This window comes from Plectropomus leopardus, chromosome 20 (genome assembly GCF_008729295.1).
Source record: "Plectropomus leopardus isolate mb chromosome 20, YSFRI_Pleo_2.0, whole genome shotgun sequence".
Lineage (NCBI taxonomy): Eukaryota > Metazoa > Chordata > Actinopteri > Perciformes > Serranidae > Plectropomus > Plectropomus leopardus.
In genome coordinates this window covers 18,165,807-18,189,866 of record NC_056482.1, presented here as the reverse complement: position 1 = coordinate 18,189,866, position 24,060 = coordinate 18,165,807, and the positions used below count along the sequence as shown (strand labels likewise).

Here is a 24,060-nt window from a genome sequence, read left to right as displayed (position 1 = left end):
TGTAATACCTTATTGTCACATTCAATATTGAGTCAAAAAGTTATATTTCAGACACTGTTTAAACAACAACAGCAAAAAAAATCTTCTGTTGCTGGCAAAAAAAAGACAAAAAGATTCCTCCATCTTCTGCCTTCAGGAATGTTCACTGACCAGCTTTACGTAGCGCCCACTCTGCATTGTTTCTGTATGGATAAATACAGCAGCCTTTACAGTATAGTCTTTACATGAACCCACTAATATCTATGGGATGAAAGCCAAAAAGACAACAATTCATACCAATAACAAAGACAACAACAACAACAACAAAAGCTTTTTAGATCTTGGGAAGGATTCAGCCCTCTGCCGTTGGGCCAGTCTTTGTTGAAAACAGTACACTATGAGTCAACAAAAAGATAGTACGCTTCAGTATCAACGCCAACAGCTGCATAGTGAACAACCTATTCAGCATACAAATCCCACATCCTTTTTAAGCAATGACTGATTGGAATTGCTGTCACAGCCCAGCCTGAAGCTGCTCATACATGGAAATCAGTCTAAGCTTAGCCTCAGCGCAGATTGAGCTCAACAACATCTCAATAACAACGTGTGATGTACTTTATCTGTCACATATAGCTGACCTTATATTCCCTAAGAAACATTCATCTCTTCATCTGTGATTGCACGATCACATAAGCTGAAATCTGCCATCACTACTGCCAAATGCAGACAGGTACTTACTGCTGTAGGCGCCTGCAACTTCATTTGTACATAATCAATAATCATCCATCATAGAAAAGAAAACACAATATGCCATCTGGTAACAACACGTTTGAAATCCTACTCACCCATAAAGACTGAGGCTGTTTTAGTACAGAGCTGGCTGTACCTTTTATTCAACATCCACTTGACCGCAGTTCAACAAAAATAAGAGGCCGAATAGAAAAAACAGAGCCAACAAAAATTAGCCATTAACCTCACGGTGGACAGGTCCATCCAGGGGTGTAGCTCTTACAACTTTATGTGTCAGGCTCCATGTTTCAGTTGTACTGACAAACGTTTCTCTTTCATGGGTGTGATTTTTCTACCTTGAATTATCCAGCTACATATTAAAATACATTTATATACAGAGTTGCAGGTAATATTAAATGTGAAGGGAGAAACATCAAGGAGGGATAACAAGTCTCTGAACTCTGTATGAATGTCAGCTCAAAATATTTGTTTACGCTGGCATGCTCTGTGCTAAAATTACATGCTTCTGCATATTGAGGAAAAGAATGAACCTGCCAACCTTTACGAATAAAACTGAATCAATGCACGCTGAACGTCAAGCGACAATTTGATGAAAAAAAAAAAAACCTTCAATAAATGCAAACGTGCAATCAATGGACACAGTATCTTTCCTCAGACATCACTGGCTACCCCTATTTGTGTTTTAACAGCAGGTTGTTGCAGTTAGCAAAATGTGACTCACAGCTCCCAGTTTGGCCCCTTTTTCAGATGGAAAAGTAATACCAAGAGGGAATTTGTCTCCCTTTACAAGACAATTGTGACATTTGTGAGGCCCAAAATAAGTTCACTCTTGATGTCCAAAACTGCAGACAAAAGCCTCTTTACACTGCCTGTTCAGGGCAGGTATGTTGCTCCTTTATTCCGTCTCACTGTTCTGTATAAAAGGTAATAACACAGGAGAAAGGAAAGAGTTGTTCCGTCTTAAAGTCAGCAGCAGGACTAGAAACAGCACAGAATAGACATTGGTGTAAAAAGTGTGAAACGGCACGATGAGAAGGGTGTGATGTTTTGATGACTTATTTTACATGACACCCATTGCAGTAAGCTGGCACCAAACTCAAAGATGAAGGAGAACAACTGAAAATGTCCTCAAATTGGGAAGACAATGAGGTGCGGGAGCTCCTATTGCCATGTTATTCCATTGCAATTGTTTAGAGAGCATTGCCCAATGTTTAAGTTTTATGTCACATTAGAAGAAGCCTAGCATGCTATTTAAAATCACACACTGGGGCAACATTATGCCTGCATTGTTTGGTTCTGTGTAAAAAAGCATGGCTGGTTTCATGAAGGTTCTTTGTTGCTGTAGTGTTGTGGTATCTCTATGTAAAAAGGGCTTAAGATAAAGCACCTTGGTACTAAAATATTAGAACAATACTTTGGATAAAACTTTCTATTGGCCTGGTGCAAAATGATTCTTTTAAACATGGAATTTTATATCCATATGTATATCAGTCAGTGCATCTGGGGCCCAGAAATGTTGTCTACAGACTGAGAAATTAAAATAATGGGGCTGCAGTGTGTAAATCTTAATACAGTATACTTTCACAAAGTTATACACACTAACTGTACAGTGTCGAGTCACAACCTCCCTAGACTGTGATTCATCAATGCAACTTGAATCCCTGCTATTTATTATTGCCTGAGTGTTGTATCTGGCTAACAGATGTCTAAATTAATGCAGACAATTGGTCTCAGAGATTAACAGGGACCTACAGTAATGGGAGTCATTAAATGCATATATTCTGCATACATTATAGCACTCTCGAGATAATGCAATATACTGCCCATACACTGTGCCTGTTTCAATATGTGATACATCAAACTTGCTTGTTATTTGGAATCAAATACTTGGGATTCAAACACGAGTTGAGTAAGGGTGATTTGGCTGAGCGTCTAAAATGTTAAGACGCATAAATGTATGACAAATACCGATCCCTCTTTATCAACCATTCACCTACCTCAAACTGTGCTGTTGAGTCAAGCTCAGCTCTCTTGGCCTCAGGTTCCCCAGCAAAGGGTCCACGGAGGGTCTGCAGGAAGAGTGCTGCCTTCCTCTTCCTCTCTGCCTGTAGCTGTTTCTCCTTGGACTCCTTAGATGCCTGGGCCAGCTTCTCCCTGGCTGCAGCTGCGAGACGGTCCTCCAGTTTCTGCTTGGCTAAAAGCAGGGAAATTAGGGGATAATAACAGGTAAGATATGGTTGGAGGAGGATGAAAATAATGATAGTCCATTATCTGTTCTTAATGCAGCAAGATATACATCTAATACAGTGCTATGAGTGAGGGGGAAATGACTGAAATGGCAGAGAGAAGGAGGGAAAGAGTAATTATGCTCTATTTTTTTAACCAGCTAACTTATTCCTGACCACAAGTAAATGATCTCTAAAAGGCTAAGAACTACAAGATGGAGAAAAAACACAAATAGAGGCACTTGAGAGTGAGACATGAGAGTTTAAGAAACAACAAAAATATCAGAGACCAACAGGACAGAAAGTATAAGATCTCTGGTAGTAGGTTATTTCATGCCATCCAAGGTTTGTATAGCAAAGTAGGAGGGAACATGTGGGTGGAGAAGACGAGACAAACATCTGAGTGAAAACGGAGGATGGAAAATATGCATGGTTTTGAGAGATGAAGAAAGGAGATGAAGTGACAGAGACGGGTGGGGGATAGATAGGTACGTAGAGCACAAGAATGAGATGGGTCACAGAGAGAAACAGGATGAAGCCGGCAAAGGAAACAAGACAAGACAATGAAGTACAAAGCAAATGCTTGCGGAAAACAAGTTGTGTAAGTTATGCAACTGCTGGGGCTACTGTTATCTCTTCAGGGTTAAAAATAGGCTAGCTGCCGAGGCAAATCATATTTGAGTATAGTGTGAACAATAGCCAAGTGGAGCAGAATCCATCTGTACCCCAGACAGTGACACAATGCACAGTGCTAGCCAGGCTAAGTGTTAATATTGTATTAATAGACTAATTTGATATAACTTTTCATGGTGGACAACCTTGTTTTTTTTTTTTTGGTTTGTTTGTTTGTTTTTTGTCCAGTAATATATAAACTGATTTACTGATGACTGATAAATTGATCACTAGACAGTTTTCACAACTAATTTGTCATTTAAGTTATTTATCATGCAAAATGCCAACAAGTCTCTGATTCCAACTTCTCAATTAAGAATTTGCAGTCTCCTGATAGTATAGCAATGTCTACACCTAAAAAAAACAAGCCACTGATCAAAAAAGTACTCAACAAATTGATAAATAAAATAATCATAAGTTAAACCTGCAATAACAGTCTTTTTTGGCCTTTAAGGGGCAATGAAAACAAGCTGTGAACACGACATTAACATATCAGCTCCTACAGCATTCATTCTCTTTTTAACTCTGCTTTTGGTCTCAACCAATTCCTGAAACCTTTGGCTGATAAATGCTCCATCAAGTTCAGCAATAAGTTGCTAACTGTAGCTTTCTTTCCATTAAATTGTCAGGCAAATTTAACACATTAGAAAGGCAAATTTGTCGTGTTTCCCTCTACTGATTTAGAGCGAACAGAATAGGCTCTACAAAGCAAAATTTCATTAGAAGTTGGTGGTATAGGCTATGCTTTATTCATTCTACTAATGTGCCAGGAAACAGAGAAGAAGGACTGCTTATGACATAGACACAAAAAAGTAATCTTGGTCATCTGACCGATCTAAGAGAGAAAAATGGAGAAAGGTTTTTAGGAATTTGTTTCAACTGGGCCAGTTTTAATCGTTCATTCTCCCATGTCCAGCTAGCACTGGTTATGCTTCATATATATATATATATATATATATATATATTATATATATATATATATATATATATATATATATATATATATATATATATATATGTGTGTGTGTGTGTGTGTGTGTGTGTGTGTGTGTGTGTGTGTGTGTAACCTACAGTATATGTTACATTACATTAGCTTATATCTCTGAAGTCTGCTACCACCACTATGAAATATCTACTAGGAAATGTTGGACCTAAATGTTTCATTTCATGTATTTATCACTGTAAACTGCATTTGGTGTGTGTGGCTGTTTTCCAGTCCATCAATACAGATTAGCGTTCTGCTGTCTGCCACTGATTCTCCTGCTATCTGATCAAGTTAGGCCTGCTGACTGACAGCCACTTTGCCACACAGCAAAGCCAATTCCTCAGCTATTTATTAGGCTTTTCCAGCCTCTTTCTCTGGCCGTCTGTCAGCTTGGAAAGAGAACATGAACAGTCTGAAATTGTTCCACTGAACCTAAACGAGACCCGTCAGCCCCCTTGACGTTGAAAACTAGCACATTTGTCTTAACTCTCTGTCCGTCCATCTTTCCAGTTTCTATTTTTGGGTCTAAGGGAGATTCCTGCACTTTCGCCATGCCCTTTGAGAGCTCATGAAATGCTGAAATCAGCGTCTTTAAAGACTTACAATGCCTTGAGGGCATTGGCCGAACAACTGACTCGTGCATTGGCACCTCAATCATGTCTCTGCAAGGTAACCTCACACTGCATCAGAATACAGAATGTAGTATTATAGGAAATATTGGGACATACAAGCTATTAGAGGTTACACCATGGCCAGACAAAAATATGAATCTAAAAATCTCTAGAAAACCAATCGTAACACTGATGGTATCAGTACATTGCGTGATCAACATTTAATTTATAGTGCTATGTTTGAGAATAAATAAAAGATTTAAAAAAATACAAATAAAAAAACTTGTCTCTTTCCTCCTTAACATACTAAATCACTGATTCCCTAACTATGGTCCAGAAAACCACCACTGGTTGTGCACAAGCATCTGTCAGTGGTGCACAGACATTTTTTTATTTTATTTTTTTTTCATTCAATACATTAATTCAAACATTTTTAATGTTGTCAAAATACCACAATATATAAAATGAAAATAGTTTTAGACTATGAGATCCCTAAAATGTAATTTAAAATAAGTTTTGCCCTTCCTGTAACAATTTTTTGTTTCTATATCAGCCGACTACGTAGTCACGTTCATGAATGCAGCAAGCACATGCGTCCATGATTAGTTACGAGCCAAGCTTTGATGGCAAGGTAGTAAGTGCAGATAAAATGAGTGCTTTAAAAACACTGCATCCGGACCTCAAAATGACAGCTACTAGGAAGAAAAGAGCAGATCAGGAGAATATTTCCATCAGCTGAATAGAGAATGCCTGCGCTACTATGTTTTAACGCTGGTCATAGTTTGGTAAATTTGATGAGGTAGTATGTGGGGTAAAAAGATTTACTGTACTACATGATAAAGCATTAGCATGTTTACCAGATATAAAATGGTTATTTTGTGAGTTGATGAGTACAACTCTTACTTTTCACACCTTTGACATTGAAGGATTGTGCATCGGGTTAACAGGTAAGAACAAATGGATTATTGATAACCACAACTGCATCAGTGTCTGCTAGCTGTCAGTTTTTGTTTGACAGAGATTTGAAAAGGTCTCTCAGGAATGTCATTTTAAATTTCATCTGCTTTGTGATCATTCAACGACGCACGCAGACAAAGGCTAAGCTGTCCAATTTTTTGAAGCCAAAATGTTGCAATTGCATATTTTGGGGGCTGTAAAAGTATAACAAGACGCAATGAATCAACTTCAAGTACAATAGCTTCCAGCCTCCAGTCAAAAAAAGCATATTACTTTTGATACATTAGAATATATGAATATTTAGCAATGTGACTCTAACCTTAAAAATAAAATTGGCAACATGCATCAGGCAAGTTTTTTCTCAGCCTTTTTAGAGAAGCCTTTTGCAAAAAAATCATTCACCAACCACACAGTGATCTCATTAGATCAGCTGAATTTGATTTTGTTTTTAAACAGTATTTAAAAGGACTGTAATCCCCTTGCAGGACAAAAAAAGCTTTTTGTGCGTGTATGCATTCTGACGTAAATGAGTATGCCTGTATAACTGTCAAGTGTTTGAGTGCAGACTCACTGATGCATCACTTTAGCTTGGGAAAGATTGAAGAGAACCACTGTGTAACATTCTACAACCATGACTGAACAAAAGAGAGAGACAAAAATAGAGAGAATACATCTCCATTAGGCCTTTGGAGAGATATATGACTGTTGTTTGCTGTACTACACTGCTCGTGTGTTACTGCAGGGTACACCCGGTTGAGAAAATTTATAATTCAGACTCAGTGGATTTACTCATCCCCTCTCTTCCCCTCGTTTTACCTCCATTTTCAACCCTCCCAGAAAGTAACAGCACCTGTACTTTTACGCTGACAAAAGAATTTAATTCTAGCAACCCACTTCAAATAGCCACAGAGCTAGGGGGAGAAAAAAACAACTGTCAAATCCATCATCAGATGCTTTATCAACATTCTGTCTATCACACAGGCAGAATGAGGCCGATGATTGTCTGAATACACAAACTGATGGACGGAAAAAAGGAAACACTGTCAGATTCAATTTGAAACATGACATTCTATACTTGAAGACAATTAACAAAGTTAAGTTGAAGTGCACTGGCGTCCTCTGCCTCTTTGTTGTCGTAATGGCTTTTGCTACCAAACTAATGGCATTTGCTATCAAGTAAGCAGTCAGAGCTAAACATGGGTTTACGCTATTTTTTTTTTTTTATGGCTAATTTGGCTATGGATATGGACCAGATTTCCAAACACTTAGACAGGGTTCCCACACATTTTCACGGCTTGGTAATTAAGGACACATTTTTCTGTGGCGTGACACATATTTCACATATTTATTTTGGTTTTTCCTGATCTTTAAGCAGTGCATGATAAATATGGTTTACAATAGCATTTTTAAATCTCCCAACAATCATTTAAAAAAAGTTACCTTGTTTTGCCTCCAACTCCTCCAAGGTGAGGGAGGGTTTCTTCTCTTCTGGCGCACTAGCAGGAGCAGCCTCCTTGTCAGCCATCTCAGCTCCACCCATTATAGATTCCAACCCCTGCTCCTCCAGCAACTTCAGAAATGTATGATAATTTATTGTTAATGTCTAGGTTCCAAAAATATGTTTTCAAGGATCACTTTTCTATCCATAACAAATCAACCTTAGATCTATGTGCACTAAATAGATAGAACTGAACTAGACCTTGTCCTCGTCCGAGTCATCGTCCAATCGAACTCTGTTCTTCTCCAGCGGCAGCATGTCATTTTCCTTTGCCTTGATGGCGAAACAGATGGGGGCGAAAGAGGCTGCGATGGCAGAGAGAGAGAGGAGGAGACGTGATTTAGAGAAAAGAAAGGGATTTCAGAAGAGCACATATTCATGACAGGTAGACTAAAGCAATTAGGCTGCTTCTTGATAATGACAAGTGCATTAACAAAGAGAAAAGGAGCATCCAGATGATAGATTAAAAGAGAGATGGACAGAAATAGAGAACAGAAAGATGGAGAAATAGAAAAAACTAGATATAGTGCCACGAGGTTGTATGCCTCTGCACAGCAGTCAAGTTGTACTTACAGTTCACATCCATGTCTGTGAAAACATAGATGCTTTACACACATTAGATCTTTACCATTAGCACAGTTTCAAAGTGGGCGCACAAAGTTCTTGAGTCATGCCCAAAAATCTGTTTCATGAGGTCACCCTGACATTGACCTTTGACCTTCCAGATTCTTATCAGTTCATTCTTCAGTCCAAGTGGGCATTTGTGCCAAATTTGACAAAATTCGCAAAATAAGAAACAGAACTACACAGAGACTGACAAAATAAACAGACGGACTGAAAGAGTTGGCCCCAAAACTGTTTAGATATTAAGCAGCAGTGGTGTGTCACATTGATTTTTATTTTGTAATCAAAAGTGTTTGCTCTGGGAGAGATGAAAGAGTACACAGTGTGTCTCATTCCCTAAAGAAATGACCTTAATATAGGACCTTGATCTTTATTGTAAAAGGCTGGATAGTTTCCCTGTGCTCTACTCCGGCTCGTTATTAGTTTTCCACGGCCTGCTCCGTGACCTGTCGCCCTCCGATAGTCTGTGAGAATGCATGCCTTCATTTGCATATATGTGCATGTTTCCGCCAGCATTGTAGTAAGCGCACTCTTTCATCTCTGCATAAACATTTCCAGCCAAATATCACCAAATGAAATTGCAAGCATAAATACCAACAGACTCAAAGGCAGCTGTGCGTAAACACCAACATATGATACACACACAGTAAACGTGTGTGTGTGGGCTCACATATATACATATTTACCCGAAGGCTTTATATCTCATTTACTGAACGAAAGAAATAAAGAAATGAAAGTAGTATAAGGTTTCCACATATTTTTACCAATTAATTTTAAAAACTTTTACACAACTTTTTCATTATGTTTTACTAAATTTCCATGACTTAGTAGTTTAAAACGAGTAGGCATATGTTGCAATACAGCCATACACGATTTAAGATGCACTTCCCAGGCATTTGCGGAGAAGCAAAATGCTAGCACTTGCTTATGTTTCTCGTTCATCAATCCTTCCTGTCACCAAAATAGCTGCTAATACTAATAGATCAGAGCAACACATAGGTGCACTTCACAAAATGTCAAGGGTGACCTCCTTTTTAGAGAGATGTCAATAAAACTCGGGGTCTGATTGGATTTTACTTTTGGCAAGCTGTTTCTTGTTCAATAAAATTTTGTTTTATTGACAGATTTATTGAAAATGCATGGACATTGCGCCAGAAAACCCTGTATCCGGTATAATTGTTTATTATTGGTTTGCATATTATGAAAACAATAGTATTTGTTTTTTGTAACCTTATCGTCAGTGTCTTACAAGCCCATGTGGGCTGGACACAATTAAGTGCATGACACTTAAATAAACGAATCAATCAATCAATCAATATAGACATGTCTAATAGTCGTTTTGTGACCTTGCTTGAACCTAAAGTATGCTATACTATGTATGCTAGGCTGTATAAATTAATATCCCATCATGAGTCTTCCCCCGTACAAATGGATCAATGACCCAACACTGTAGACATATATGGCTTATCTGAACATCTATACATGTAAAACAATAGCCAATACAATGTATATTGAAAACTTTATGAATTCCAAACCTCTCTCAGGCCAGGAAAACAGTTTTTTTATGACCCTGGAATATGTTTTTTTTTTCTTCTTAGTGTCGTACCTTTTGTCAGCTTGGAGTCTTTGACTGACGTGTCTGATTGAAGCTTGTCATCATCATTTACTGTGTCACTCTGGGTGAGGGAAAAGATAGGAGAGAGTCAAAAAGAAAAGAAAAGAAACAGTAAACTCCTCACAATCAGTTTCATATATTTAGTGTACATGGTCAACAAATAAAGCAGTAACAGAGGCCACATATCATTTTTCTACATATCATCCAAACTTGACTGTGTCTTTCAACAGTGTTTCCACAATATGGGTACACCAGTAGGATTTTGACAGAGACAGATGGTGCTGAAAATGAGATTCCATGGAAACCTGCTGTCCTTGATTTTAACATTATGTTCTTCCATGATGATTTTGTAAGTATAGCAGTAATATGTGCAAAAAGTTGGTATAAGTCATTCAGAGGTTTACACCTCTGAAGTTGCCTCCTTACTACAAATTCACAGCAACTGTGAAGAACAGAAAAGTCTTGCTGCTGCCTAATAGAAATCTCTCGGTATTTCTAACTTCTATAGTGGAAGCACAGAGCAGGATAGGAAAGGTCAGTAGACCATTAACACCAGCAGAAGAATCTTTAGAGTCGAACCAATCTTGTAAGATGGAAATCTAACATATTTATTATTTATTATTTTTTACCCAACTACTGTCACTAAACATTAATGGGATGTAAGAAAAAAGCAGACAATGGTAATTATAAACTTGTGCACAGCTATAACAACTCAAGGTACGTCTTATGAGGATCTATTGGCAAAAATGGTATAAAATCTATTTCATTAGTTTATAATCACCTGAAACTGAAATTCGTTGTGTTTTTTTTTTGTTTTTTTAACGAGCCATTTATACTTATAGACAAAGCAGGTCCTCTTCTACAGAGTCAACTATGTTGTTTCTACTGAAGCCCATAAAGGACAAACCAAACACTCGCTCTAGATAAGGCGCTGGCCACTGTAGTTTTCCTACATGCTTGGCACATGGAAGTTTCAGTTCTGTGACCTCACCAATAGATGCCACTAAATCCTACACGCTGGTCCTTTAATATGCAATTCCATTACTGAAAGAATAAAATAAGATTCTAAAAACAATCCACCATGTTAAAGCAAGACATTTTCCATGCTTAAAGCTTTGTGATTTTTTGTTAGAAAAATTGTAGAAAGAAATTTAATAACAAACTGTAAAAAGACTTGAATGTAGGATTTTCATACAATACAAAGTTTACACTCATACATAAGTAATCCCTCTCAATTCTCACTTATGAATGACTAGAAGTGTGTGGAGGTGTTTTTTTTCTGCAGAGACTCTGCCTTCTGCCTGTATTTTCTTATTTTCTTCTAATTTTCTATGTTCTGGATATTTATGGGTGTGTTCCCCCACAGCTCACAGGTGAGATCAGGGCTTTGTAAAAGGGTAGCGAGCAGCAGGCTTCCAAGAGACCAACTTTCAAAATAAAGCTAGGCAAAACACCCAACCAGAGTGAATCTGGGGTTGGTTTTTACTTGTGCTTTGGTCGGCAAGTGTTTTTACAAATGGTAACCAACATTCCTGCATAGTATACCTTCAACAATATGTTAACTTTTAAAACATGATTAGTTACAGTAGGAGATATGGGTATTGTACATGGGTTAAGGGAGGTGGCTAGACATGTCAGCATGTAAATAATGCCATTATTTCACAGAATGACCCTGTACATATCTTATCAGGATTAATTAATTTCAGTGTTAGTTATTGCTTAAACAGCTTTTTAAACAGCTATCACTTGTCGATTCAACAAAGTGTCTTCACAAAGCCCTTAAAGTTAGCATGAATACAGGCCAGATAACCAGAAACCCTCTGTAGTAATACCTGTAGACCAAGTGCTCTTAGCAGCAATCCCAAATATAAACTACTGATGGAATGAAAGGGAAAGCACAGATGAAGCCAATGCCACAAGAGGAAAAACCGTCTAACCTCATGAGGTACATTTTACCATGTTTGAAGAATGCTTCAAATGCAGCTTCCTACTATTCAGCTGTAATTGAACAGTGCTTTCAGTCATAGCACTTCACCGAGGCCCGGGAGAATTCAACTCCTAAAAAAACTCTAAAATCAAAGTTCACAGGAGAACAAGCAAGAGGAAATTCGCCGTAAGACCTTACCAGCTGGAGTTTGCAGGAATTTGATTGTGCTCACATATACACCTTTAGCTTAGCCTTTAGAATCCTTGGATTACTTAATTCACATGCCTTGCTGCAAAACACAATTCAGAAAGTAACATTCCTCAACTCTAAATGAAAACGTGCACCAGCGTTTCATAGCAGGGCTGCAAAACCCATGCTGGTTAAAGATCACAATGAGAATTTAAAATGAACTAAAATTTATGCCTTACTGTTGTATGCTTTCGCTATTCAGTCAGGTTGCAGTTAACATCCATGTCTATCCAGACTCATATGCAGCCTAGCAGTTGACAATGCACACACATCTTTAACATGCAAGCCCAGAAGAACTATATGATCAGCACAGTTTAAAGATGAACACACCAGATTAGTGTCTCCGATTTAGCATCCAACCAAATATCTTCCCTGTGGTTCCTGAGTTATGGTGTTGAATAATAGCCATAAAAGTGTTTGGGGTTTTTTGGGGTTTTTTTTTTTTTTGCTTAACATGATGTCACAGCAAAGTTTAACTTTGACCTTTTTGGACAAACATGTCATCACTTCATTATTGTTATTCTGTTGGACATTTGTGTGAAATGTTGTCAAGATAAATGTATATTTTGTGAAGTCACAGCCACCCTGACCTTTGACAAGCAAACTCTAAATAGTTCATCCTAAGTTCATTGAAGTGGACATTTGTGCCAAACTTCAGGAAGTTCCCGAAAGTCATGCTAGAGATATTGCATTCACGGGATGAAACATACGCAAGGTCAAGGGCCTTTACCTTTGACCACCAAGATCTAATCAGTTCATTATTAAGTCCATGTGGACATTTCTGCTAAAAAAAAAGAAATTCCTTAAAGGTGTTCTTGAGATATAAGAATGAGATGAACTGACGGGGGGATATTACAACCCAAAACCATAATGTCTCCGACCCCAGCTATCGTCAGAATGGAAAAATAAAAATGCTTGCTGCACATCAGAAAATGTAAATGACAAATAACTGACCCACGAGCAGCTCTACATGTTGGTAGATGAACAGATAATTTCACACAGCCTGTGGTTGACCCCTCTCCAGATGAATTATACTGCTGTGAATTGGATTTCTACTTTTTTCCCGTTTTTTACAGATTTGTTCAAAAACTACTTTGCTCCCAACACAATTAAATTGTCAGCTCAATTTAAAAATAAATCAACAGTAATCATTCCCTTTGTCAGACTATAGTAAAAGGCCCAGCCAAAAATAGAACAATGTACTTTATGTGTTAAATTGTCTTATTCAGGGATAATCTGACAGCAAAGGGGATGAAAACTGCTGCGCTGAGCCCAAATTCAATTGTCTATTTGAGACTTCACATAAGCTAATTATTTATTTTTCACTGGCTAAAATACAATCCTTTTTTGATGCTTTCCTTCGCATACTAGCCACAAACACACTGTCATAAGCCACATGGGTGCAGCTGAATGTGAACAAAACAAATAGCGAGTGGTTCCCAAAGGTGGAACAGGATTTCTATTAGATGCCAGAGCAGATTGAAAACATTATAATTGGTAAAAGAATGTGTTTGATAATCAGAACTGAAAATTTGGGTGGGCAAATTAAAGCTTGCAACATGAATCATAGATATTCTATACACCTTATGGGCAGAGCTCTTCAAACAGGATGCACACACATCTACCGATGATTTAGACTATTCACAAAATGCCCCTTTTTAGATAACAGTTTTATTTATCCTCTCCAAAAGTGCCACATTCTGAAGATTTTTTTGATGCTTAAACAAATTACTGGCAGCCCCTCATCCTGCTGCTGTCTGATTTGACTGATTTTAGCCCTTTTTTGCTTTTTCATTAACTATGAAACTATAAATAATAGCACTGACTGAGAGCAGCGATATCTGCATCCCATTACCCACGGCACAAATCACAAACACGAGGCAGGTTTCTTGATAGAAAAGCCGAGCAGCCGCTTGTTGGAGCAGCCTGAGCTGTGTCATAATGGGCCACACTCCTCTGCACTCTGACAAGCTAATGGATTTGATTCGTCAGAAGACAAATTGCTCCTTACAAAACTTTCTCGCTCACTTCTCTCTTTTCTCCTCTCTCACTCTGACACAAAGCAGACTCAACAAACCTTGAATATGAGGGTATACACACGCATGCATATATGTGCATAAGAAATATCTATCCATCTATCTACCCACCTAGCTATCCTACTGCTCAAATCACATAAAATTCCGTTTTCTGTGAGCAATGATGGCTTTATGGAAACTTATAAACTCTGTGAAAATAACCAAACACTGAACACCAAAGCTCAGCTATAAGAGCTGAAAAACACTTAAGCTGAGACACAAATGCTTGCAGATTCTTGTTAAAAAAGGTGAATTTGCTCTCAGTAAATGACCTGTGAAAAAGACAAACCGCTTTTCTAAAACCTTGACACTACTTAAATACCTGGTGAATATGCTACAACGTGCATTAGTCCATTCATCTTCAGTGGTGTCATGAGATCAGATTTTAAAGGGACCTTGGCAGGAAAACAGGTTGTGCTTTGAAGGAGTTGAGTTCATAATTGCTTTCATTTTGTTGCAGTGTGTAACATTTATCACCAGCACAGAGAAAATATGTGATGCATCACTTGTCCTTGCATTTGTTCACAAGCTGTATTAGTGGTCCCTTCGGTAGAGTTAATTTTAAAGCAACCAAACCTGCCTCCTTAAGTTTAGCTTGAGCTAATATGAGCCTTCAGCAATCAACCAAATAAAACTGGGTATCTTCCAAATTATTTTTAGGATAAAATATCTCTTGGTGTTACTGTCCCTCCACAATTGTGAGTTCTGGACAAGGTTCCAGTATGTCCTGGAATAACTGGAAAACAGCAGAACAATTTTCCAAGATAATTTTGTCATGAATAAATATTAAATAAATGACAGGTGTTGAACCACACCGGAATATAGAGAAAAACTGCAACTTGCTACGCATGAATTCAAATTCTTGGAAAGAACCATAAATAAGCCCGTCCCAACTTAATGTTTGTTGTTAATGATTAATTGTGAGATTCTGGGTCACCCTAAAACCAAGGCAAACATATACCAGGAATCAATTATTCCTTGCCTAACCAAGATGAATTTGTTAGCAACACTTACTGTTCAACCAACACACCATACGACATACAACTCTGGGTTCACACTGGAACAGCCGCAAAACACCGATTTTTCTGTGACGGCCACTTGCTTTCTGCACCCCTGATGATCTACAGCAATAGTTTTAGCGCTTAGTCTATTTTTTTTACGTGAGTGACTCTGACAAGAAAATACACTAAATACCCTATTATGAATTATATAACTGCTATATCAGATATGATATGAATGATCTGATCATGATAAGGGATAAAATATGCATCCAGTGCTTCCACAATACTTGTCAATTAAGTCTACAGAGAGAGAGAGAGAGGCGAGCGGACAAACACTGAAGGACTCGCTCACACAAACACACTCACTCACTCACAGACACATACATAGCCACAGACATAGAGGCTTGTAAGGACAGAGAGACGGAGACAGAGCTCAGAGAAAGAGGGCTGCTGCTGACTGGCGCAGACAAATGCACTCCTGGTGTGAACGGCCAGGTAACTGCTGACGGGCAGCTGCGCAACAATTAACCTATCGGGGCGCTTGCGCGTCCAGTGTGAACCCAGCATAAGGCATGTGCCACTGGGTGCCAGGACAGCCAGAAGAGCCAGAAAAGTGATGCATGTCTGTTAGCACTGCTGCTATTTAATGTCACTGAGGACCTCACCATCACAGATTTAGTTCTGATATTGGTGTACAGACAGTGATAGACAATAGGTATAGAATCTTTTTTAGCAAAGGCACAGCTGGACAAGCGAAACAACGGAAAAGACCACAAATAGGCAGTCAACCAATCAACTTGTTTGAAATTTTAGGTTTAGATAGTGACACAGTTAGCTGTTATGTATTCAATATTATAGATATTAATTAATTAATTATTATGTGTTTTTATAAAAATCTTAAAACAAGGGATACTAATTTGAATGACCTCACTGGCAGAAATGATGCTGGAAATGAGACTGGGTAACTGTTTAAGACAGAGGGATTTTTACAGCGTATCGCTGTGGTGCCCTGTAAGGAGGCTGGATCCTGCTTTTCAGATAATCTCTTCCTTGTTCTCTGTGTCGCTCTCATGCTTCATTTCAATATTTTAGATCAGGATGCCTCAAATTTCAGCATGGCAGGTCCTAGCTTATCAGCAGCAAAAAGCAGCTAATTTCAAGGTTGACTGTAAGTGCAGCGAATCTTTAGACAACCTTTTCCCATGTCTAAGTGGTGGCTGCAAATGCTGTTAAACACAATTACGTACAGGTGTGGAGAACAGTGAGGTTGATGACAGGAGGTAAATGGGAGAACAGCGTTTCTCATAAGTGTGAAGGTCATTTTTTGGGGAGAATTAATAATGCTTTCACCGAGCTTTGATCTGCTCATACCCAACATCTACTGAAAAGAGCACAAATATAATATAATAAAGAAAAATGAAAGGAAATATATTAAAAGAAAAAAATACAATGATTAATTTTTAAAATTGTGTCTACAGATATATCTCTATAAAGGTAAGGGTTAGATTTTTAATTTGATGCTTGTCTCCATCCCAGCACTCATTAGAGCCACACATTCCTGCTGATTCTCTACATGCTTGCTGGTTCTCCAACAACTTTGCCATCACGTTGCGCACAAACTTATCATTTTTATTTCTTCAGCCCTGCATGCAATTTTAGTTCTGTGGGTTGTAACTGTATTTTTTCTTTTTTTTTTGTTTTTACTGAAGAATAAGAGGACTAATTACACTGACCTTTCTTTCTGAAAATGCACTTATCCGGCTTTGTAAAACTCTTCTTCAACAATATCCATGACAGCAATGTTGTTAATCGTGTGCCATTTGCAAAGCTTAAAGGATTATGTCACCCCCTAAATGGCCATTTGTATATCAATGACTCATCCTGTGTTTAGTTGAATTTGTGAAGAAAACTTTGTTTTTTTTTCACATAATGAACTTAAGTCATAGACAACTGCATTTAACAACAACAAAACTATATCAAAACATCTGTTTACAAACTCTCACACAATGCATGCAGTACAATCCAAGTCTCATTTATCCAATCATATGCTCAGTACCTCCCAAACAGACAGCCCTTTCTGGCAGAGAACTAAACTTACCTTGCTTTAACCTTTGAGCTGCTGGTCTACCACTGCCTTTATCCATTTGTTTGTTTGTGTTATGTTCAAACTAACTTTCTAAAACTCCGAACTAACTGTCTAAAACACTAAGGTCAAACAATATAACAAAAACTATTCAAGGCAGCTGGAGACCAGCAGCTCCTGTGTTTAGCGAGGTTAAATTCCATGGAGTCTGGCCTTGATGAGAGCATAGATTAGTTTCACTTTCAGTTTAGTTCCCTGTTGGAGGGTACTGTCTTTTTTGGAAGTACTGAGCAAATGATTGGATAAATGAGACTTGGATTACACCGCATGAGTGTGAGAGTTTGTAAACTGTTTTGATCAAGTTTTGCTGTCGTTTGACATGATCCCCTTTGCAACAGTGCATCAAGAATTTTCTCTATTTTGGATTCTTCGTTCACCTGAGGGATGAAAAATTGCTTTTTTTTATCCCTTCAAGGTAACACTGAATGAGTGATTGATATACAAATGGCCATTTGGGCTAAAGTATTTCTTTAACCTATTTAAGGCTTCACATAGGAGTTTTTATCTTAGCAGCTATGAATAAACTGTAGCAGTACCGTCATCATAATCTACAGCATTCTCTAACTATGGACCACACAAAAGTTCACAGCAATACAGTAGTTTTACTAGTCAACTGTAACACAAACACATCAAAGTGTCAAATACACAAGTTTTGAACTAAGGTGTCAAGACATGGACAGCAATATAAAATGAAGCTAGAGGAGGTCTACATGATTCTCAAGCACACACGCTCACACACTCATAATAATAAAGCTGGGAATACCTCTGAAAAGCATTTTCCTTCCTTCTGCATGAAGTAATTCTTCTTAAACTCATAATATGTGTTATACTGATTCCAGGACTGCAAGAAGTCAAACCTACAGTAGACAGAGGGAAGAACACATAGTGTATAAGATGAGAGGGGAGCACTCATAAACGATAAGTCAGAGGATGATGAAGGGGCTCTACAATATCTGAACTTAAAGTTACTGATAAGAGTTCCTAAAACCAAGATGTGATCGGTATAGGAGATTTATTTCTGCTAAGAGCACTTACCGTGGATCATTCTTGGCACGGACACTGGCCTCAAACTTAAGACCGTTTCTTGCGACATATTCAGCCAGCTTGTCTATGACTGGCTGGGTGTCAGGCGGAGGGGGAATGATGGCTGGTGTTGCTGGTGTGGAAACTGGAGCTTCGGGTTTCAAACTGTTTTGGGGGGGAAATTAAAGATGTTAAGCTGATAGAAAAGTTTCAGCTATTAAAACAGGTGTGATCTGTTCTTACATGGGTCTTGCTCTATTAAATTACGGTCTTTAATTTAAGTGATTACTCACACCCTATGCCTAGAGCAAATTAAGCTTTTTAATTAAAAACACTGATTAAGCTGAAGAAGTTTTTGATCAGGTTCTCCAATAAAATTACTTCAATCAAAAGGTTCATGGTATTAAATTCTTAACGGAGAAAAATACCAAAAGCACAAAAAATATCAATCATGTTTTAAATGTCACTGAAACTATCAGGATAAATTAGTATCACACAGGGATAGGGCTGCTCCCTGACAGTAGTAGGTTTGAATCATCAGTCAGACCCCTCAGTCGACTAAGATAACTTTAAGCCAAGCAGTCATTTTTTTGGTTTCTCTGCCAGTCAGTGCGCTGCACAGTGTGCCCCCGGGGAATGTTTTGGTCCCAAGACTTTGCTGTAGAGTGAACGCTCTTGACTTTCACTCTCCCCTTTGGTCAAGGCTGCAGCGATGCAGCGGCACAGAGGAAGACACACTTTGCAATGTAAGGCTCCGTGATAACACGATCTCTCTTCTGCTCAGAAGTTGTACATTTACAGCTCACAATTTAATGTACAGAATGTCATGGCATTTGTGATCTTTTATTGCTGGTAGCTTGTTGACTATATAAAAAAAAACAGTAAAACTTTATATGAAACATGGATGACCATTAGTTCCTACCTGGTTTCTGGTACAACCACAGGAGCAGCAGAGCTGGTGACCTGAGAGGCGACTGTAGCTGGTGGTGCCATAGCAATAGTTTCAGGAGGGGTGGGTGTAGTTCCCAGACTAGGCAAAGCCTCAGACGAGGTAGGAGCAGCCATGACAGCTGAGGGCATGCTGTTATAGTACGCACTGGCATCGATCCCAGGAGGAGGCGGGGCCAAGCAGAAAGTCCCATCAGGAAGCATGTAGTACCCGTAGTACATTGCTGCTGCATTAGCTGTAAAGAAATAAGGAGGAAATTAGTACATGAATTTCCTTCCAAAAATACTTGAATGGCCCCTGATGAAGTACAAACAGCTCCTGTTACTTCATGTGAACATAAACTGCATAATATAATGCCACCTTTTCCCACAGCCATACAATAAAGACAGGCTTTGAGAGGATTGTAATGTTCAATTTTTGTTGAGGCAGTCACAGCTGTTGACTCAGCTCTGCTATGAGCTGAAAGGCAATTGTTTGGTATAATGCTGTAATGCTTTATGGTGTATAGCTCTTGTGTCAATCCCCTGTACAGTTGACTTGAAAAGTGGGAAGTACAGGAAACAATTGTTTAGGCGTTATGTGAAATTATGGTGCTTTCACAAGAGTTACGGGATGATTTACTAATTCATTTCAGAGTCTTTCTATTTCGACCTTGGTGAAGAACATCAACAGGTCAGGGGAAAGTCATCTGCCACTGGAAATAGAATCTAGGCTTATTTAGTGAGCCTATTAATAACAGAAATGCCACATTTGTGCTCACTCTCCGTTGAAATTACATCTTCAAGGCAGGAAAAACTGGACAAAGATATAGCATTTTATGACCGCAATAATTTTTCTCTTGCAAGGTATTAAGTTGACCCCAAACCCAATGGTTTGTCTCTTTTTGTTGTAAATATACAGTAAATGTGAGCTGTTTATGGGGGATTGTTTACACTGGCTACACTGTGCATTTTTTACACATCAAGAAGTGCGACTGCAGGAGGTTGCATTACGGTTTCCTGTACTTAGTTTTGACCAGTGACTGCATATAAAGACAGATGGTATGACAGCTCCCTAAATGTGAAGCCAAAATATCTCAATCATAAACCCTGTCTACTCAACGTTTGTAAATAGGACATGGACCAAACTACTTTTCAAGGACCCATAATAAGAAAATATATATATATTGCCCCACTTGCCCTATGTTTTCTAAACATATCATATTCAAACTCAAACTCATATTAACCCTTTGAACCACTTAGCAAATTGGTGCGATTTCTATCAAAAACGTGGAAAACAGCAGTTTGACAAACCAGCAGCTTGAAATCTTCCACAAATTGCAAGAAATTAAAATATTAATTCCACTAATTTTCAGATAATTTTATGGTACTATCTATTAATTTTCTCCTAATTCTTGGGGTCATTTCCGTGTGTGGCTCATTGCCTTCTTCTAATGTTTTAGAAAGTATTTTTTTGCCAAGGTTTTTAAAGGTTTAAAGGTATGTTACGTTGACAGATAGAGAAGATAAATGTGCCATTATGTTACAATACTTACGAGGTTATCCACACAAGGTAGTGACTAGCAATTAATTCCATTACACACAACAAAACTCCATGACTTTCCAAAACTTTCAATAATTTTCAAAAATTCCACAGCTTTTCCAGGGTTGGAAAATGTAATTGTAAAATTTAATTCCTTTTCCAAGTTTTCCATGACTGTGTGAACCCTGTACAATCTATTTTTTTGTTTGTTTTGTTTTGTTTTGCTTTGACATAGTTAAAATAATTCCAAAGAGTGGAGGCAACGTGTAAGCAACTGCATTTGTATTGGCCGCTGGACAGAAGCACATTAGTGTGGTCAGGCTTTAAGAGTGAAATGGTGTAGAAGTGTTCATTATATGGCTATGATTGGCCTTCTGTTGCTAAAGCTTGCTTTGTGTTGTGGTTGTTTTGTGTGCTGTGCTTTCTTGTTCAGTGTCAAGCTATGTTTTTATGTTGTGTTTAATATGTCCATCGCAGTAATTAATTTAAATCAGCAGACTGAAGAGCATATAAATCAAGATGTAACCTATGTGCGAAAGGGTCATCTCCCTTATCAGTGAATTTGTATTACCAAGCCTCCTTAATGAAAAGAGAGAGGGGAAGAGGAGTGGGGGGGTGTATGGGGACAGGGACAAAATAAATGGTCAATGTCAAAGTGGAGACAGTGTGATATTAACACATTAGTCACTGAGCTGGTTGACTTTTCAATTTTCTTTAGTCTGAGAAAAAAAAATACATAGCAGGGGCTTTCATTTACAAACTTGACATGTGCTACAGCTGTGATGAAGACTTAGATTTAAGATTTGTAAGTGGGAGGTCAAAAGGGAAATTTACTTAAATGGTTGGTCAGATAGAGGGTCACACAGATAGATGATCAGATCAGTAGATAGATTTCATAAATTGACTTTTATGTTGAAGTACACTGGTGTTTTTGATGCTGCTGTTATTGTTAGGTCTCGTATCTATTAGGGTCAGAGGGAGTGATTAAATACACTAAATTAAGGGATAAAATCCAGTACAAAAGAGGTAATGGAGCAACTTATTATCCACACCCTGTATTTACATCATAAGTAGTAAAACAAAATGTTCAAAGGACAAGAGAAGGCTTTCTCATTGGACCAAGCCTAGCATAGCTACATGGATGAGCAAATTAACAGCCCCCGTTATGAGCAGCAATGCATATCAGCGGCATTAAGCAGCTAGGTCATCCACAAGCACAGAACAGACCAAAGGACACCCACCACAACTGTCTTAGGAATGAATAAATTGCAGTAATGGACAAGAAAACAATCACGGGTCAGCAGGGGCCAATGACCGCGGGTTTATTTAAGCAACCAGTCCAGAGGGGGTAGAGACATACAGGAACAAATTACTGTTGAGTGTGATGAATAACGTGGAGTGGTGTTGGATGTGACTCATCATGGATGAATACGCACATGTTCTTGCATACAGTGCGTACACGAACCAGGCATTCTTTTAAATTTAAAAGATGTGCTATTTTTTTCACGCCGTTCATTCTGTTCAAATGTCATTTTCATTCAGTTTATATATATAATCTTAGATGAACTTTCATCAGACCGGCTATATACTTCAACTATCAAGGCATTACATTAGCTTCAATAATGTGAGTCAAATTCATGTAATTTCATGAAGTAGCTGTTAAGAGCTTCACTACTGCAATGCACAAGTATTTGTGGTTCAAGCACTACAGCACACTGGGACGTTCAGTACCATTTTAGCTCAGACTATCTGAGGGCAATTAACCCTTTGAAACCTGGATCCACATCAAGTTTGTAGTGCTGCTTTCAAACACCTTTTCAAACACCAAGCATTTTTTTTGATCATTCCTTTTTTTTTGTTATTTGTTTTAGGTGCAGGCCTAAAAATCTATACTCACGGTCAGCGGTGTACTGAGCTGGTGTGCTGGATGCAGCTGGGTCCGTCACTTCCTCTGGTTCAGTTACTACTGCTGCTGTGCCATTCCTTTCCTGTTTAGCTTTTCGCACAAGTGCTGCCAGAGGATGGTCTGGGTCCATAACTTTCAGAGGCTGCAGAAGTAGAAGGTCAGTTTGTAAAAACTGTCTATTATTTTTGTGAAGGGATGCTTAAGCTATTGAAATCACACCACAAGCGAGGAGACAGATCCATTTTACAGTCATAATATAACACATAAATATTCAAACCTCTATGAAGTCAGAAACCATAAAATGCTGTGCAATATTTAAGCACTGCATACAGAATTTAATAGTTAACTCCATAAAATATGAAATATGAATCATTAGTAGAAAATTAGAGTGGCTGATTTGAAAAGGAAAGCCCTCTTGATGGGAGGCAACTGTTGGACAGCTTGCTATTAAAAGAGCTCATTATGTTTCTTTAAAAAAGACATGCTTCCATTCTTGCTGCTCTGTTAAAGACTAATGACTGTTCTCCCGACAATGCACATGAAAGTATGAACAAAAAACTGTAACAGCATGAAGACAAGGAAACAGAATATAGTTATTAGAGAATGCAGTAACAGACACGAGCACAACTAACAGCATGTAAAAGTTATTCACATGGCAGGCAGTGTTCAACTTCCAGTTTGAACTGCAGCATAAAGCATGATTATACATTTTCTGTTTGAATCCTTAAGATGAGCAGCCTGCTCTCATATGCCTTAAAGGGTAACTTTTGTATTTTTCAGCCTTGACCTTGATTTTCCATGTTTTTGTTTCTAAGTAACAACATTTTTTTTAAAAAATTGGTCCAGTATTGATTGAGAGTGCAGCAAAACAGGCAAAACAGGCTGCAGTGTAACCACTCAGGGCATTTGTGCACTGTTAATCTATGTCTACTACGAGTACTGGTTTTGCCACCAACAAGCTAATTATTTTAAGTGCTTGACAATATGGAAATATTTGTAGTGACATAGACGTATCTGTTAAAGAATAAACTCCATAAACAGCTTTTAAAAAGTTATTTTAGTGTGCATAGAGCCAATATCTTTTCACATAGAACTGTGTGAATTAAGGGTTAATTTTAACCAAACCAGAGTTGGTGATTGTTGGAACAGTGGGGGATAAACCAAAACAGCTTTTTGTTAGTTTTATTTTGTTTCTGTAAACTTAGTATGTTTTATGATGATAAAACTACTCTTTATTTAAATAGTGTCTGGTGGGTTTGACAACGGCGAATTCAGGGCTGTTTCTGGTTAAACAAAAAGAATCTTTGTCTTTTACAAAAAGACCTATCTCTCTGAAGATCCTTTTTATAA

The 24,060-nt window shown here is 38.2% G+C and overlaps 1 protein-coding gene across 1 annotated transcript in view; it reads right to left on the bottom strand.

The window, feature by feature from the left end:
- The window catches only part of LOC121959589 (splicing factor SWAP), a 62,722-nt gene that overhangs the window by 25,057 nt on the left and 13,605 nt on the right, over positions 1-24,060 (bottom strand). The window contains exons 7-14 of the mRNA XM_042508985.1: positions 22,702-22,852; positions 19,257-19,518; positions 18,347-18,499; positions 18,075-18,168; positions 9,908-9,977; positions 7,879-7,982; positions 7,620-7,749; positions 2,727-2,923 (exon numbers count right to left, since the gene is read on the bottom strand). Coding sequence (XP_042364919.1) covers positions 2,727-2,923; positions 7,620-7,749; positions 7,879-7,982; positions 9,908-9,977; positions 18,075-18,168; positions 18,347-18,499; positions 19,257-19,518; positions 22,702-22,852 — 1,161 coding nt within the window. The remainder of the gene's footprint in view (positions 1-2,726; positions 2,924-7,619; positions 7,750-7,878; positions 7,983-9,907; positions 9,978-18,074; positions 18,169-18,346; positions 18,500-19,256; positions 19,519-22,701; positions 22,853-24,060) is intronic.